The sequence below is a fragment of the Pelophylax lessonae genome, assembly GCF_965119305.1.
Source record: "Pelophylax lessonae genome assembly, chromosome: 6".
NCBI classification, from domain to species: Eukaryota; Metazoa; Chordata; class Amphibia; order Anura; family Ranidae; genus Pelophylax; species Pelophylax lessonae.
The window spans coordinates 324993354-325010847 of NC_138773.1; the positions used below are offsets into that span (position 1 = coordinate 324993354).

The window sequence follows — 17494 nt, forward strand, 5'->3', positions numbered from 1 at the left end:
TTTGATCATTTTTATTCCTATTACAAGGAATGTAAACATCCCTTGTAATAGAAATAGGCATGACAGGTCCTCTTTATTGTGAGATCTGGGGTCAAAAAGACCTCACACCTCACAACTACACTAAAAAAGAAAAGAAAAAAAAAATTGTTGAAAGAGGAAAAAAAAAAAAGAAAAAAAAAAAGCGGCCCTTTAAACCGGTTGCTAGGCAACGTCTTTTGACGTAGCTCCGGTCCTCCAAGACCATAGAGTTGAGTGAGGGCCATCTTGCCCTCACTCGACTTCCTGTCTCTGAGGATCCGGGACCGGATAGTTTTCCCCGCTGCCGGCGGGTCCGGTAAGCTGGGAAAACGTCTGGGACGCGGCAGGAGGGGGGGGGGCACCTCTTCCCCTGCACCGTAAGGGTAATTCCGCGGCGAATCCGCCACTGGGACCACCCTTATCTGAAAGCCGACCGCCCGCCGTTTCAAAAAATACCGGGGTTATGGGGGCTATCTGCTGCCATAACCCCAGTATTTAGCTTTTAATGGCCGACGCATATAGTCGTTAGGCGGTCAGTAAGTGATTGCATGCATATGGCAAACAGGTGACGATGACTGATGGGGTGACAGGTGACGATGACTGATGGGGTGACAGGTGACGATGACTGATGGGGTGACAGGTGACAATGACTTATGGGGTGACAGGTGACGATGACTGATGGGGTGACAGGTGACGATGACTGATGGGGTGACAGGTGATGATGACTGATGAGGTGACAGGTGACGATGATTGATGAGGTGACAAGTGACGATCACTGATGGGGTGTCAAGTGACGATGATTGATAGGGTGACAGATGACGATGACTGATGGGGTGACAGGTGACAATGACTGATGAGGGTGACAGGTGACGGTGATTGATGGGGTGACAGGTGACAGGCGATGGTCACTGATGGGTGACAGGTGACGGGCAATGGTGCACGGCGGTACTGATGGCAGTCTCTGGTGACCGGTGAACTTTAGGCTATGTTCACATGTGAGCGTAGCGATCGCGGGCAGAATCACTGCGATTCTGCCCGTGATCCAGAAATCATTGCAAATTGCGGGGCGCCTGTGCGTTGCCCGTGATTTGCAATAGCACCCCAAACGCTGTGCGATGTTGCTGCGATTTCCGCCTGCCGAATCGCGGTAACATCACGCAAACAACGCATGACGCCCCAAAGAAGCTCTTGTACCTTTTTTGGGCGTCATGCGTTGTTTGCGCGATGTTACCGCGATTCGGCAGGCGGAAATGGCGGCAACATCGCACAGCGTTTGGGGTGCTATTGCAAATCACGGGCAACGCACAGGCGTCCCGCAATTTGCAATGATTTCTGGATTGCGGGCAGAATCGCAGTGATTCTGCCCGCGATCGCTGCGCTCACATGTGAACGTTATGGGTGTCAATTTCTGGGCACTGATGAGGTGACTGTTGGGTGACAGGTGACATTGGGGGGGGCTGAGGACTGTGTGGGGGGACCTTTATTTGTGTGATTTTACTTTTTACAGGGGTACAGAGCAGTAACTCACTATTTCTAGCTCTTCTCCCCTCACACTGGAAACTGTATGAGGAGAGAAGAGCTAGTAACACTGAGTTACTGCTCTTTGTTTACATTTTATGATCGGCTGTGAATGGATTCACAGCCGATCACATAGTAAACAGTCACTGTCAGTGACTGTTTACTACCGCCGGTGACAGCTGTGTTCCTACGGAACACAGTGCCACCGACATGACCGCGCTGCGCGCTCCCAATCGCGCATGCGCGGTCATCTCCCGGCCGCCTCCATTGTGATCGGCTGTGTCATTGGAACACAGCCGATCACGTGGGAAACAGCCACGCCCAGTGGCTGTTTCCCCCCTGCCGGTGACGGGGGGTGTCCCGGGGACACCCCGACACCGGCAGTGCACGGCGGCGCGCCCGCGATCGCGCGCCTGCCGTGCATTTCCTGGGTCACGTCATATGACGTCCGCCCAGGATAATAGCCGCACCGTCCCGCCGTCATATGACGGCGGGCGGGCGGTAAGTGGTTAAGGTAAATTCTAGGTTTGTATAATCTGTGTTCATTAGTTGCTTACATTTAGTTTTTTGTACAGTTTCTCGATCGGTATGTATGGAGGTGCCCCTCTTTTTCTCCAGGGTAGCCACAAGATCCCCAAAAAGAAAAGGAGTAACGGTGGTGTGTATTCTGAAAGACCAAGTATTGTTTGATTGACATATGAATAAGATGAGTAAATATTAGCCACTAACACAGAACACAGATTATACAAACCTAGAATTTACCTTAAACACCTTTGCTTCTCGTGCACTATCACGGATGGGCCTCTTACCCACCCAGCACCCAATACTTCATGAATTATATATGCTGTAATTTGTGTTTTTTATGATAAATGTGAAAATCGCACAAACGCTTTATGCTTCTTACTTTACTGCCTCAAAGTCCCATATACTGGTCCGAGGAACCAAATAACTACTTGTATTACATCCACGCAGGTAGCACAGACAGTATATTCTAATCACCATGAAATGTGTAGATGTCAATTGTCCAGGAATGGGATGGAAGGTGCGAAGGTTGTGGTTCTGTTTTAGTAACAAATACCCATCCTTGTTGTCAGGGGCTCTGCAGAGGTGTTGATGATTCAATTTACATAGCTGAAGGTGTGAATTGTTGTCGCATCACTGGGGTAGAGATGCTAAAATGGCTCTATATGTAAAAGACAGATGGTGTTGAAGGCCTCCCCGCCCCTGTTCATTCACTCTGCAGCTCTCCTTTTTCAAGTACAGGTTCGAAACATCTGTTTACTATGGAGAAAACTGCCATTTCCTAGTCAATTTTTCTAAAATGCCCCCCATATATTTCAGGGATTAATCCTGGAGGACACAGAAGCTTCGTGTTTTGACATCTCAGTACACAATTCACCGTGATGGATTTTCCTCTCGAGAGGCTCAAACATTGCCATTACCTGGTGCGCACGATCCGTCAGCTCGCCGGCCTTCTAGAACAACCGTCATTTCTTAGGACGGATGGTGCTTACAGAACCTGACAGTTAGGGGAGTGCCCGTGACTGTAGAATGATGGCTCCCGCTTCGGTCGGCACCAATGATGTGTGTGAGATCTGAGCACATTCTGAGCCTCTATGTACATTGACATCTCTTAACTACTTGTCCACAGCCTCCCATAATTCCTTATTTATGTCTAGAAGTGAATTTTGCCTAAAACTTCCTATACTGCCAAAGTCTGGGCATTACAAGGTAAACGCTTGTGCCTATGGGGTGCATGTTATAGACATGACCTCAACTTCAGCCCAGTTTGGAGCTTAGTCTTGCTTAAAGTGTCTCCAGTCCAAATTTTTCTTTTTTTTTCTTGATCGTATTGTACAGGACATGGCAATGTATTCATACAGCATGGGTTATAGGTTCCTACCTTTTTATGTGATTGGACACTGGCAAGCTTTTTGAGGATACACCACCTTGACACCTTCCCTATAACCCAACTCCACACCACAAGAACACAGATTTTGCAAGTGTCCTTAGGTCATGGACCTCTTCTCCCTTGCGGAGAAATCCGCCTTAGCTTAACAAATTTGCTTTGAATCTAGGAGCCAGCTAAAAAAAGCTAGGACTCGGTATGAAAAAGGCCTCCCTTAGCTGCACATCTGAAATATCCCTCAGAGGAATTTAGTAAACTTTATTTTTTTCTATCACATAGGGGCACTTTTTTTTTCCCCTATGTGATGATTTTCTGGTGACAGGTTCTCTTTAATGAGACATGCAAGGTTTAAAGGACCACCGTTGTCTCTCCTGTGCATTACTGAATTTAATGCAATGCACATCGCACTGCATTACATTCTTTGCCGGCCGAGGAAACTGTCAACGGGGACACGGAAGTGACGTCATACATGTTATGGCTGGGTCTGCAACCAGAAGGGGAGGAGAGCGGCTTGTGTGTCCACTCTCCTCCCTCCCCTCTACCTAGCATGGCCTGCAATGCTGGTTTCCAGGCCTGCAGATTGGAAAGCGGAGCCCAGGGTACATAGCGGGGGAGAGGCTGCCAAATGTGGAGCCACCCGAATGCTTGCATTCGAAAAGTAAACACTGCTGAATGTTAAAAATGTTTTCCTTTCCGGGCGCCCAGAGCTTCATGTCCCAGGTGCCGGCGGTAGGAATTGTGCATCCCTGTGCCTGGTGCCAACAGTGAATGGTTTGACAAAAGCCCATGCGCCCGGACACAATTTCTAGTTGCCACCTGGCATTTATATTCCTCACTCTCCAACTATCACAGAGAGATGCTGTGCATTAAAGCGGTTGTAAACCCTTCCATATACCCAGTGCAGTGACTAGCCCAGGGGTTCATTTGTGAGACGTCCCCTCCCGCTCCTTGTAATGACAGCTGAGTGGCTTCTCAGGCGCATCGGTTGTCATTTATAAGACAGCCGACTGTCCGCTATGGACACCGGTACCCGGGTGATGCCTCTAGCTGCAGGCATCACTCCGGTACAAGCACTTTCCCGAAATATCGGTATCCTCCGGGGCCGATTCCAATATATATCGGGGAAAGTGCATATCGGCTCTCGATATATCAGCTTTGCCGATAATCAGTCGATCTCTAATATGTGTATGTGTATTAGCTGCTAGAAGGGAGGGGGGATTTCGACAGCAGCCCATCCTAAAGACTGTGTACTGTTGGAAAGTTGAAGATACCTGTGTGTCATGTTACTGAATGTAGTTTACCCCGCCCTGTGTCATTATGCAAAAAAGGGGCGGATTGTCCCCTGAGTGTATATCTCTTTGTGCCTGTGTTTTGAATAAACAGTTTTTATGCTTCTTACCACCCTACACTGATGTCTCAACAAGTGACTGGGTGGGCTAAGGGATCTTGGATCGTGGTGGTATCAGGCAAGGGAAGCTTGTACTGTGGACATACTCATCTGTATGGGTCTGTCAAAAACCTGCATGCATGTAACACCTGGGTACACACAGCCCTGGAATGGGTGTACATTGTACTATGCCCCATCTGAAAGAAGCCTTACATACACTTAATTATTTCAAACCAAGGAAAAGGTTCATAGAATAACTTAACTGTATAAATTAAAGCCGGTTCTGCATTTTTTTTTCCCCTGAGAGCGCAGAAATAGGTGATACTTGTCTCTCTTGTATTCACACAGCTATATCCTGGACGAATTGGTGCCTCACAGGCTCCTGTCTCCTCAGCCTGGTGCTTATTATCTGCCTGAGGGAAACCCCTGACAAACAGTCCCACCCTAAGTACACCATCTGAATGTCCTCCATGACTCTCAATGTTGTCTTTTCATTTCCAGACTTATCCTGGCTGAACTGGTGCCTGACGGGATCTTGCTTGCTCAGCTTGTTTTTTATTGTGTGCTTCAGGGAATCTTACGATAGACTTTATCTAGACGTCTTTATTTCTGTCTAATGGCCTCAGCCGGGCTGAACTGTCGGAATCTGTTTGCACAAAATTGGGACCGTAGCCATGGACTGGACAGAAACTGCACTAACAACGGACTGAATGGCCTGTCTCGTGTTGTCCTTCACTCCGTGCACCTGGGAACTTGGAACTTTTATTTCTTCGAGGGATTTTTTTTTTTTTTTTATTGCCATTTGTTCTGGATTATATTAATAAAAATGAACCTTTTTGTAATGTTTTAATGGAAGAATGGAGAGGAACGCATTAATTTATTTTATACTTGGCATTCAGAGTGGTTTATGGTTCTCTGGTGTCCACGCCAGCTCCTTAGTGACAGAGGGAACCTACGCAGCGCTTATGGATTAAAATGTGGCGGCCATCTTGAAAAGCAGACCAAGATATTAGGAAATGTATTGGTACACTAGGATACAGTGCCGTCTCTGGCTTGAGGTATGGAATTCATTGACTTTGTATGATGTTGGTCCCAAGCCCTGATTCAGGCGACCATATGAAAGAATCAGGTGCTGAGTGCCAGCGGACGCTCTTCCTATTCCCCATGCAATGCAACAATTCAGAGATAAAATTCAAACACTAGTAACTTTATTCATCCAGACAACAGCAAGATGAGAGTACCTACCTGGATCCTACCCCTCTGACATGTCTCATCCACAAGGTTGGGCTCTAAAGGCAAAAGGTTTTAAACCTTAAAGTGATTGTAAAGTTGTGTTTTCTTTCTTTCTTTCTTTCTTTCTTTCTTTCTTTCTTTTTTTTTTCTTTTTTTTTTTCCTTTTAAAAATAACAAACCTGTTAAATACTCACCTGTTCTATGATGTGATTTTGCACAGAGTAGCCCAGATCCTCCTATTTTTGTGTTCATAGCCCCCCTCCCTCCCGTCGAGTGCCCCCACAGCAAGCCGCTTGCTACAAGGGCACCTGAACACGGGCACAACAAGTTGCGGTTTGGGACCGCCCCCTATCCTGATTGGCTAACTGACTTGAGGGCCAGTTCACACCATAGAATCACAGCTAGGATGCGTTACAGATGCTTTTCTGCATGCGTGTTTTTAATGTGTTCTAGTGCATTTTTCTCCTTTTTTTTAACTTTAAAGCGGTAGTATACTCCACTTTTTAACTTTTACCTACAGGCAAGCCTATAATAAGGCTTACCTGTAGGTAAAATTAATATCTCCAAAACCTGCACGATTTAGGAGATAGTCACCCTGCATGCAGCCGCTGACACCAGCGGTGCATGCGCTCAGAAGGTTCAGCGGACCCTCAGAGCTCCATGCTGGCCCCTTGCGGTAAAGTGAACTCATTCGCGCATGTGCGGGAGTGACGTTATCGTAGCTCCGGCCACTCACAGCGCCGGAGCCGCCGAAACCGGAAGAGACGCCAAGGGAACATGACAGCTCCCTTTTTTTTTTTTTTTCTTTTAATGTACCCTATGACTTTACAACCACTTTAATGCATTTTATGTAGTAAGGTCAAAAAACCTGCATACAGCACTGCCCCCCCCCCCCCCCCAAAATGAGCCTGATCTTTATCCACTGCGGTGCATGAGAGCAGTGGCTCTCTCAGCTCTCTCCATCCTCTTTGGCTCAGAGACAGCAGCAGGAGCCATTGGCTTCTGCTGCACTCAGTCACAACCAATGAGGAGGGAGAAAAGGTGTGGCCTAGCCTGTCTGTCAATGGACACACAGAGCGGGCCCGAAGGAGTGCCCTCCCCCCCCCCCCCCATAGCAAGTGGGGGGAGCCAAGAAGAGGAGGATCAGGGCTGCTCTCTGCAAAACTACTGCAAAAAAAAAAAAAAAAAGAGCATTTACAATAATTTTAAGGTGGAACTTAAGGCACCATTCTCCTCTCCTCTGCTGTGACCTAAACTCAGCAAGGGTTCCTTCACTGGTGCAGGCATCTTAAATCTAGCTCCCTCCAGGTGCTCATCTTTGAATGCTTTGATTGGCTGGTGGGAGATGAAGTGAAGTGCAAACAGTGCACAAGTAAATACATGGTGAACATGCTTCGGGCCCATTCCTGCACATGCACAGTCCTGTTTGCAGAAGAGATATTGGGGTTTATTTACTAAAACTGGAGGGTGCAAAATCTGGTGCAGCTGTGCATGGTAGCCAATCCGCTTCCAAGATTTTTTGTCAAAGCTTAAACGGACTGAAGTTAGAAGCTGATTGGCCACCATATACAGCTGCACCAGATTTTTCTCCAGTTTTAGTAAATCCAACCCCACTGTACGATAAATTGCCTTCCTGCTTGTACGTTTTTTAAATGTTGCCTTTAGGTCCAGCCATGTGGGTGAAATTTGTCAGCAAGCAGGTCTGAGGTGAGGACTCATGTTCATGTTGTCCTGATTGATAAAGTTTATTGCATTTGAATGTTTTAGAGTGCAGCCGGTCTTTTACATTTTATTGGGTTCAATAATATTATTTAAATTCACAGATTGTTGCTGACAGGTACTGTTATGGCGTTTGGCTAATATATGCACAGTTTTAAGGGAGACCTAATACTAGTAAAGTGGCATATTGCACTAAATGTATCCCGGCAGGTTGGGCTGTGGAGACGACAAGACATTTTACATATAGCGTTTAAGGCTGGGTTCACACTGGTGTGAATCAGTGCCATCTTAAGAGCATTAAAGGGCCACGGGCAATGCAGTGCACTGGGGCACCGCCTACACAATCACCCACGAGAATAAAAATGCAAATTATCGATAAGGCGATATTTATTGGTACAACAGTGCCAGGCTACTGCCAGCTTCCAAGTTAGGCGGCTGGGTCTGGTGAACACACGGACGGGAGTCAGACTCGACTGTCCTGTGTGTGCCTGTTCCCGTGGAGGCGGACAGGCATTCCTGCAGTTATGGGCTCCCCTCCACGGCCCAAGTGGCCTGACGTTAACAGGCGCTTGCCACCTACTAAGTTCAGCGGCGGGATGCACACGGGATTCGGGACTAATGCTTGGCTGGGTCGCTGGGCAGGTGAGGCCCCCGCGCAACTGCCCAGTGTGCCCATTTGGTAAGATGGCCCTGGTGTGAATTGGATGCGGGTTTCCCTGCATCCAATTCGCATGACAGGGGAGTGTGCCCGGGGCTCTCAATGGAGCCGGTTCACACATCTGTGGTGGCTGCGGAGCGGATTGCACAGGGGTCCTGGTCGCCTTTGGCTTAGTTTCAGGTCCGAATTCAGGTAAAAATTTGGGCCTGAAACAGTGAACAGGGACGCATCGGACCTCTGCTGTGAGCCGCATCTGATTTAAGTGTGAATCCAGCCTTAATCTAAACTCCAGGCATCCTATACATATATATGAAAATACATACAAGGGAGCAAACTCACCTGCCAAAGCATTTGTATTCCTGTCCATAAAGTCCTGAGATTCACACAGCTCTACCATTCAGCCCAGTAGCCGTGCTGGGGCCCCCCTATTCATCTGTTGCAGGCGTGGGTCTGGTATGGTAGTACACTACAACCAATAGAAAAACGGACAGTACTACCACCCTGTATAACTTGTTAGATGAAATATAGTGGTAAAACGTCTAGAAACCAACGTGTTGACACGTTTCAGACTTTAATACTTACTTTCTATGGTACGGGAGTACAGCCAGCACCCACGTTTGGCAGCCTTTATCCCCCTACAGATTGGGTTCTGAAGAGATTAGTAGACTAGTCATCAGGACTTTGGCCTGGTTCACTTCTATTCTTCTAGAGATTTGTAGCAATGTCAAGCCGTGGCCAAAAGTTTTTGAGAATGACACAAATATTAATGTTCACAAAGTCTGCTGCCTCAGTTTTTATGATGGAAATTTGCATATACTCCAGAATGTGATGAAGAGTGATCAGATGAATTTCAATTAATTGCAAAGTCCCTCTATGCCAGGGGTCTCCAAACATTATAAGCAAAGGGCCAGAATATTGTCTTTCAGACTTTAGGAGGGCTGGACTTTGGCCAGCGGGAGTGGAAATTTTACCAGTAAACATCTGGTATTGGAGGGAGGAATAGTGCCCCGTCTTTGGTATCATAGGGAAAAAAATTGCCCCATTAGTGGTGTCAGTGGGGAGAAATGGTGCTCCATTGTCGGTGTCCGATGGCAGAATAGTGTCTCGTATAAGTGGGAGCATAGTCTCCTAAGAGACTGGACTTTCTTGGGCGCCCTGAAGCCTTCTTCACAAATGCAATGGAAATGTTTTTTTATGGGATTAAGTTCATTTTCATGGCATAGAACAGTGATCTCCAAAATATGGCCCGAGGGCCAGATGCGACCCTTTACTGGCCTTTATCTGGCCCCCGGGCTGCATTTTGGGACCACTGCTCTATGCCATGAAAATAAACCTAATTCCATAAAAACATTTCCATTGCATTTGTAAAGAAGGCTTCAAGGCGCCCAAGAAAGTCCAGCAAGCGCCAAGACCTTCCCCTATAGCTGATTGAGCTGCAGGATTGGGTATCACCAGTTCAGAGCTTGCTCAGAAATAGCAGCAGGCAGGTGTGAGTGCATCTGCATGCACCGTGAGGTGAAGACTTTTGGAGGATGGCCTGGTGTCAAGAAGGGCAGCAAAGAAGCCACTTCCCTCCAGGAATAACATCAGGGACAGACTGATATTCTGCAGAAGGTCCAGGGATTGGAGTGCTGAGGACTGGGGTAAAGTCATTTTCTCTGATGAATCCCCTTTCCCATTGTTTGGGACATCTGGAAAAACCTTGTCCGGATAAGAAAAGGTGAGCGCTACTGTAGCGGAGAAGTAGTTTAATCTACAGGGTCTCCGCTGGTAGACAGGAAAACAGGTAATAATCCAAATAGGCAGGTACAGCATGCAACAATCCAGGTAACGTTATACCATCCTTCCCTCCCAAGAACTAGACGACACATAGGCTGGGAGTCAACAACTACAATGGCTTGTTTATTGAAAACACAAGAGATCTACACTCTGCAAAAACCCCTCCCTCTTTGAGCCATCCCCCACACAAACACACATCCCATAATAAGCTTACAGGGCAGACAGGAACAATAGGACAATGGAATGCAGGTATTCACAATAACAAACCCCACCCCACTGGCATGAGTCTATGAAACACTTCTACCATTTTGTAGCCATCTGCAATACATCTCCACACATCTCCTGAGGGACACTGCTCAGAAATATGATGGTTCCCAAGTGAAAGAGTTCTCACTCTCTCAACACAAACCACATTCTCAGTGTCCATTCCGTTACAGCTACCATCAGTCCTGTGTCATTCCTCCTGAGACTCTCTATGTGTGGGGTTGCTTCCCAGCCAAGGGAGGGGGCTCACTCACAATTTTCCATGAATAAAGAATGGTACAAAAACATCCTCCGAGAGCAACTTCTCCCAACCATCTAAGAATAGTTTGGGGAGGAACAATGCCTTTTCCAGCATGATGGAGCACCTTGCAGTAAGGCAAAAGGGATAACGAAGTGACTTGGGAAACAAAACATTGACTTTTTGGGTCTATAGCCAGGAAACTCCCCAGACCTTGATCCCATTGAGAACTTTTGGTCAATCCTCAAGGTGGGTGAACAAAAACCCCACAAATTCTGACAAACTCCAAGCACTCATTATGCAAGAATGAGGGGGCGGGCATCAGTCAGGATGTTGCCCAGAAGTTGATTGATGGCATGCCAGGGAGAATTGCAGAGGTCTTCAAAAAGAAGGGTCAACACTGCAAATATTGACTCTTTTCATAAACTTCTAGTCCTTGTCAATCAAAGCTTTTGGCACTTACGAAATGCTTGTAATTGTTCTATAGTATACCATAGTAACATCTGACAAAATTATCTAAAAACACTGAAGAAGCAGACTTTCTGAAAATATTATTTGTGTCATTCTCAAAACCTTTGGCCACGGCTGTAGGCCTATTTACTAACCTCACCACAGTTGTCTTCTTCGTGCTAATTGAATTTATCTGTCAACCTTCACAAGTGTGTTCAGGGAAAACTCTTCTGTTGTAAAACGAATAGTCACCTCCTCCAGGTCTCCTCTATGTAGAACAATTCTAACCACCTTTGTAAAAGATAACCCCCCTCACCAAAATGTACGTTCACCTGTCCAGGTGCCAGGTCCACGCTCTATAGTCCTCACGGAAGTCGCACAACCCCCCACTGCAAACTCCCTGGATGTTCCTTCGTTCTTCCTGTGCATGGGTGGGAAAGTCCTGTTTATGCCTATAGGAAGGCCTCTCATCTTTAGGATGCATGTTAACGGAATAGGACTTTCTCCACGCATGCACAGAAGTGATGGATTGGCTGGGTAGCTCGCTGCTGCAGATGGGTTTGCAGAAGTGAGGACAGGTAGCTTTAAAACTAACATGTCGCACTTTAAAATTCCCCAGGCTCGTGGAATGGCACTAAACTTCGGTACTTTAAAATGGTAACCTGTAAAAATGTTTTAAAGCGTAGCCTATTGAGATTTTTGAGTTAGAGGAGGCGCTAGAATTATTGCTCCCGCTCTAACGTTCGCGCCAATCCCTCACGTGAACGTCGTTTACATATGTGGATGTGACATGCGTATGCTTCTGCGTGCAAACACGGGGGGGAAGGGAGCGCTTTCATTTTTTTTGTTTTTATTCTTACACTGTCCCTTTATTTTTTGATTACTTTTATTCCTATTACAAGGAATGTAAGCATCCCTTGTATTAGGAATAGGATATGACAGGTCCTCTTTATGGAGAGATCTGGGGTCTATAAGACCCCAAATCTCTCCACTAGGCTGGAAAGCCTGAGATAAAAAAAAACAAAACAAAAAAAAAAACGATCTCAGGCTTTCCAGCTAAACACACGGCAGTGTTTACAACTGCCGGGGCCGGAAGTGACGTCATAACGTCACGCCCAGCCTCCGAGAGTCATAGAGATGACCGGGTACCAGCTGGTCCTTGGTCAGCTCTATGGTAAACTTCCGGATTCCTTCTCCAACTCGCTGAGCACACAGGCGAGCCAGTAGAAGCATCGGAGGGCTGCGGTGGGGGGGGGGTCCCATCCTGCCACCCTATAAAAAACAATCAAAGGGTTGAACTTTAGCTATGATTGTTTTTACGGTACAGGGAATCGTCGGATATCTCCATTTCAAGGATGTCATATAACAGCCGGCGGTGTGGAAGTAGTTAAAGCCTTTACAATTCATTTCATTTTTCCCTTTAGGTTTCCCAATTCAATTTATCCCGGAACCCTCGACTTTCCCATGTTGCGCCTCTCAGCATCCCTTCCCCCAAATTTTTTGGGGAATGAGCATTGCGGATGACCAGATCACATGGCACGGCACTGTCTCAAAAGCTGTTCTCACTCTAGGCTCTTGGAGGTGGAGTCGGGGGCGTGGCCTGGGTTTTGGAGCGGTCTGTGTACACATAGGGGCGGCGCTCCTGCAATACAGTGTAGCCAACCCAAAGGCAGGAAATGCCATGCAGGAAAAATTCAATGGACTGATTTGAGAAATGACATCCTGCACAGATAGAGGAGAGCGAGGAGGAAAGGAGATGAGGAATGCTGCTAGATTATATTTTTTTGTTCTTCCTGATGAAGGAAACGTGTAAAAAGGACCACAAGTTCCATCATTCTGCCAAAGTTTGCTTGGATTTGTATCTGCCCCCAGAACCTGCCAAAAACAACTGCCCACCATTCTGGCATTATAGAAATTCAAAAGGATTTTTTTTCCAAACTTTCTAAGATGGAATGCCAAAAAAGTTCCGTTTTCATGTGCCGGGCTCTGGAGTTCTCCATGGTGCCCAATGGCGGATGTTCACACTCGGTTCTCTGGTATAGGAGGGTGAGACCTCGCCGAGGACGCAGCTGTCTACCCCAGTGACATCGGCCCATGTGTAGCAAAGAGAAGGACCGGCTGCAGGCCAATGACAACAACATACAGCAGGGGGCACCAGATCTTCTGAACAAAGGGCAGTTTACTGTCCCTTAGACTTTATGGGGGCCAGACTGTGACCAGTGGGAGAAGGCAATGTCTCAGGCTTGGTGGTTAGTCACTGTGAAAAAATTACATTGTGCATGTCGTCATTAAGAGGAGAAATAGTGCCCCATCCTTTGTGTCAGTGGGAGGAATAGTGCCCCGTCCTTGGTGCCAGTGGGAGGAATAGTGCCCCGTCCTTGGTGCCAGTGGGAGGAATAGTGCCCCATCATTGGCTTCAGTGGGAGGAATAGTGCCCCGTCCTTGGTGCCAGTGGGAGGAATAGTGCCCCATCCTTGGTGCCAGTGGGAGGAATAGTGCCCCATCATTGGTGTCAGTGGGAGGAATAGTGCCCATCATTGGTGCCAGTGGGAGGAATAGTGCCCCATTATTGGTGTCAGTGGAAGGAATAGTGCCCCATCATTGGTGTCAGTGAGAGGAATAGTGCGCCATTATTGGTGTCAGTGGGGGAATAGTGCCCCATCATTGGTGTCAGGAGGAAAAAATAGTACTCCACTGTTGATGTCAGTAGAAGGAATAATGGCCCATTGTTGGTGTCAGTGGGAGGAATAGTTCCCCTATTGTTGGTGTCAGTGGGAAGAATATTTCCCCATCATTGGTGTCAGTGGGAGGCATAGTTCCCCTATTGTTGGTGTCAGTGGGAAGAATAGTTCCCCATCGTTTGTGTCAGTGGGGGGAATAGTGCCCCATCATTGGTGTCAGTGGGGGGAATAGTGCCCCATCATTGGTGTCAGTGGGGGGAATAGTGTCCCATCATTAGTGTCAATGGGGTTAATAGTGCCCCATCATTGGTGTCAGTAGAAGGAATAGTGCCTCATCATTGGTATCAGTTGGAGGCATAATGCCTCATCATTGGTGTCAGTGGGAGGAATAGTGCCCCATCATTGGTATCAGTTGGAGGAATAGTGCAACATTGTTGGTATCATTGGGAGGCATAGTGCCCCATTGGTGTCAGTGGGAGGAATAGTGCCCCATTGTTGGTGTCAGTGGGAGGAATAGTGCCCCATCGTTGGTGTCAGTGGGAGGAATAGTGCCCCATCGTTGGTGTCAGTGGGAGGAATACTGCCCCATTATTGGTGTCCGTTGGGGAAATAGTGCCCCATCAGTGGGAGGCATAATGCCCCAGTGTGGGTGTCAGTAGAAAGAATAGTGCCACAGTGTTGGTGTCAGTGGACGGAATAGTTCCCCCCAGTGTTGGTGTCAGTGGAAGGAATAGTGCCCCAGTGTTGGTGTCAGAGGCATAGTGCCCCATTGTTGGGTTCACTGGAAAGATTGGTGACTTATCATTACTGTGAGTGGAAGGAACAATGCCCCAAGGGCCAGATCATTGCAGCCAAAGGGTCACCTCTGGCTATCGGGCTGCAGTTTGGAGAGCACTGATGTGTTAAAGCTTTATCCAAGCAACACCATCAAGCTATGTACAGTGACGCGTTTCAACCAGAAAGGGCTTATTTGAATCTGAAAAGCTGGCCATACATAAACAGATTTTCTACTCTGCCTGCCACAACTCTTCCGATGTGGCCCAAACCATGCCGGGATCTGTTTGAATGCAGACACGGATCAGCTGACAATTGTCCTTCAATTTTCCATTGAAGGCGTGTCCCGAGAGGACTGACAGGACCACCCACTGTGATTAAATTTCCACTAGATCCTCAGGAACCAGACGAAATGCACTTCATGCATGACCAGCTTTCACGATGAAATGCGTTAGCTGAGGGGGGGGGGGCAGGTCATTCTGTGTACTTGTCTGGAACAATAAAGCTTTACTTTATGTTGTTGCCACTGGACTGTGGCCGGTCCTATTGTTTGCTACACAAAGGTTCACAGAATACAGTGTGCTGTGATTGGACAAGAGAAGAAGATGGGCGGGCAAACCAGTTCTTTTCCTGAAGTTCTTCTTTAATTGATCGCTTCCGGTAATAACATTGATTGATCGAACTGGCTGCTCCTGTTGTATGCGGAAGATGCGATTCGTTCATAAGAATGACGATCTTCATGCTGAACGATCCTATTGTTTATGGGTGGTGGTTACCTGGCGAGTTCTATGTTTTTGTGACCCTGGCTCTGATTGGCTGTGATGTTTGGTGTCTCCTCCCCCCACCTCCTTGCTGCTATTCCCCCCCCCCCCCATCTCCCCAGGAGTAGTGGGGAGTCCATAGGTGGATAATGTTTTCTAATCTCTGTACATAACTGTGAAGCTGTCGTTAGTTCTCAATAAAGTTTTGAATTTGTTTTTCTTAACTTGCTCACTGCTGGTGAAGTGTCAGTTAATCTTTTTTTTATAGCGATTGTTTTTCATTTTAATGTGAAATAAACGATTTAAAATATTCCGTGTGTCTTTCTTATACATTTTATTATCGAATTTAGCAGTGTGATCCGGTCCTTTCCAAATCGTACCGATCAAGGCTGGCCAGTGACCGCAAGGGGCTGGGCCCAACATAGACTCCGCCTCCTCCCTGCAGGCCGTACACACTTTTCTTCAATTTCAGCAAACTTTATTGAAAGCACTGCATGGCAGTTTTCATATTGTTATTCCCACCAGATGTGACCCTTCCCCCCCCACCCAGTCATGGCTTCGATGTTTGTATGGTAGGAACAACAGTATGAAAAAAACATGCAGTGGTCTCAATAAAGTTTATTGAAATAGAAGTAAAAAAAATTAACCGTGTGCAGCCTGGATGTTTACCAACATATAAGCTTCTTTCACATGGGCAGCTAGGGTCAGTGAGAGGAATAGTGCCCCATTGGTGTCAGTGGGAGGAATAGTGCCCCATTATTGGTGTCCGTGGGAGGAATAGTGTCCCATCATTGGTGTCAGTGGGAGGAATAGTGCCCCATCATCGGTATCGGTGTGAGGAATAGTGTCCCATCATTGGTGTCAGTGGGAGGAATAGTGTCTCCAGGAGATGGAGTCCCCTCTGAGAGCAGACAAGTTTGTATTTTCTGATGATCCATCAGAAATCCCTGAGGATGGGCAGAGGAGATACAAGCCAGCAAAGCCAGTACTGGTGGAGAAATCCCAGTATACCATGCTGCCTTCCAACATGTCTGCCCCACCTGCTGTAGTGGATGGTGTCCCAGGTGAGAAGGAACTGCATATTGGAGTTACTGCTGAGGAGAAATCCGGTGCAGACATGCAGGGAAAATCCCTGACCGAATCACCAGATTATCAGAGAAAGGTGGATGGGCCTGCATCTAACACCCCAGGCATGGATTTTTCTGCTCCTGCTGAGACCAGTAGTCCCTCTGCAAGCAAAATGGCTGCAAATTCCATAGAGTTTGCTTCAGCTGAGTTTCCCAGTGTTCCAGGGCTGATTGACCAGCTGATTGCTGGTGGGGGAGGGGGATCAGCATGGTGCTGCAATTGTAGTGGAAGCAGCCATGGAAGTTACCTGCAATGTTTCACCTGTTGCTGTGCTAGAACAGAATTCAATTTCCACAGCTGAAAACCCTGTCCTAGTGGAAGAGAAGATGACCGCTGAAACTCTTAACAGTGCAGCAGCAACTATGGATTCTGTTGTGAAGACAACAAATATCCCAGCAAGTATTAAAAATGACAATAATCATAAAGCAATGAATGTGGTGAGTGGTGGTGAAGGGGATAATATTGCTGGGAAAAATAAAAATGAAATTTCTCCCCCTGCTCAGCAGAGGAAGGATTCATCGATTGTACAGATCAATCCTGGATCTGTGCAATCGTTATCTGTTATGTCTGTGTCGGATGTTTCAAAACAAACTGATGGATTTTCTGCTGCAAGGAATATAGGAAGCTATGCTTCAGTTTTGGGGAGTCGCACCAACCCACCCTGGGGATTTTGGTAATAATCACAATTCATGGAGGTTTGGTGGGGGGCTGGTTAGTGGGTATAGGAGGAGGAATGTGGTTCAGTTGCGGTGGGAGGGGGAAGGAACCCCAATAGTAAGGGGGAGGGTGGCTGAATTGGTTTTGGAAATGGGGTTTAAAGCCTGTGATATTTTTGCTTTGATTTGCCCGGTGGGGGGTTATGAATTTGATTTATCGTTTGTAAAACCTGAGGGTTTGGATCTCTTTTGGGAGAGATATAGGAGGTGCAAGGGCCTTCAGCAGTGGAGAGGTTTGGTGCCAAAGGTAATTTCAAGGCA

General features: G+C 47.1%; 1 protein-coding gene across 2 annotated transcripts in view; it reads left to right on the top strand.

Annotated features, from left to right (window-relative positions):
• Positions 1–5893, top strand: part of SLC49A4 (solute carrier family 49 member 4) — a 102367-nt gene extending 96474 nt beyond the window's left edge. Inside the window, exon 9 of one of the 2 annotated variants that reach the window (XM_082262195.1) lies at positions 5334–5893. In XM_082262195.1, coding sequence (XP_082118321.1) covers positions 5334–5449 — 116 coding nt within the window. In that variant the 3' untranslated portion in view covers positions 5450–5893. The other variant, XM_082262196.1, reaches the window with a different exon arrangement.
• The last annotated feature ends 11601 nt before the right edge of the window (positions 5894–17494 follow it).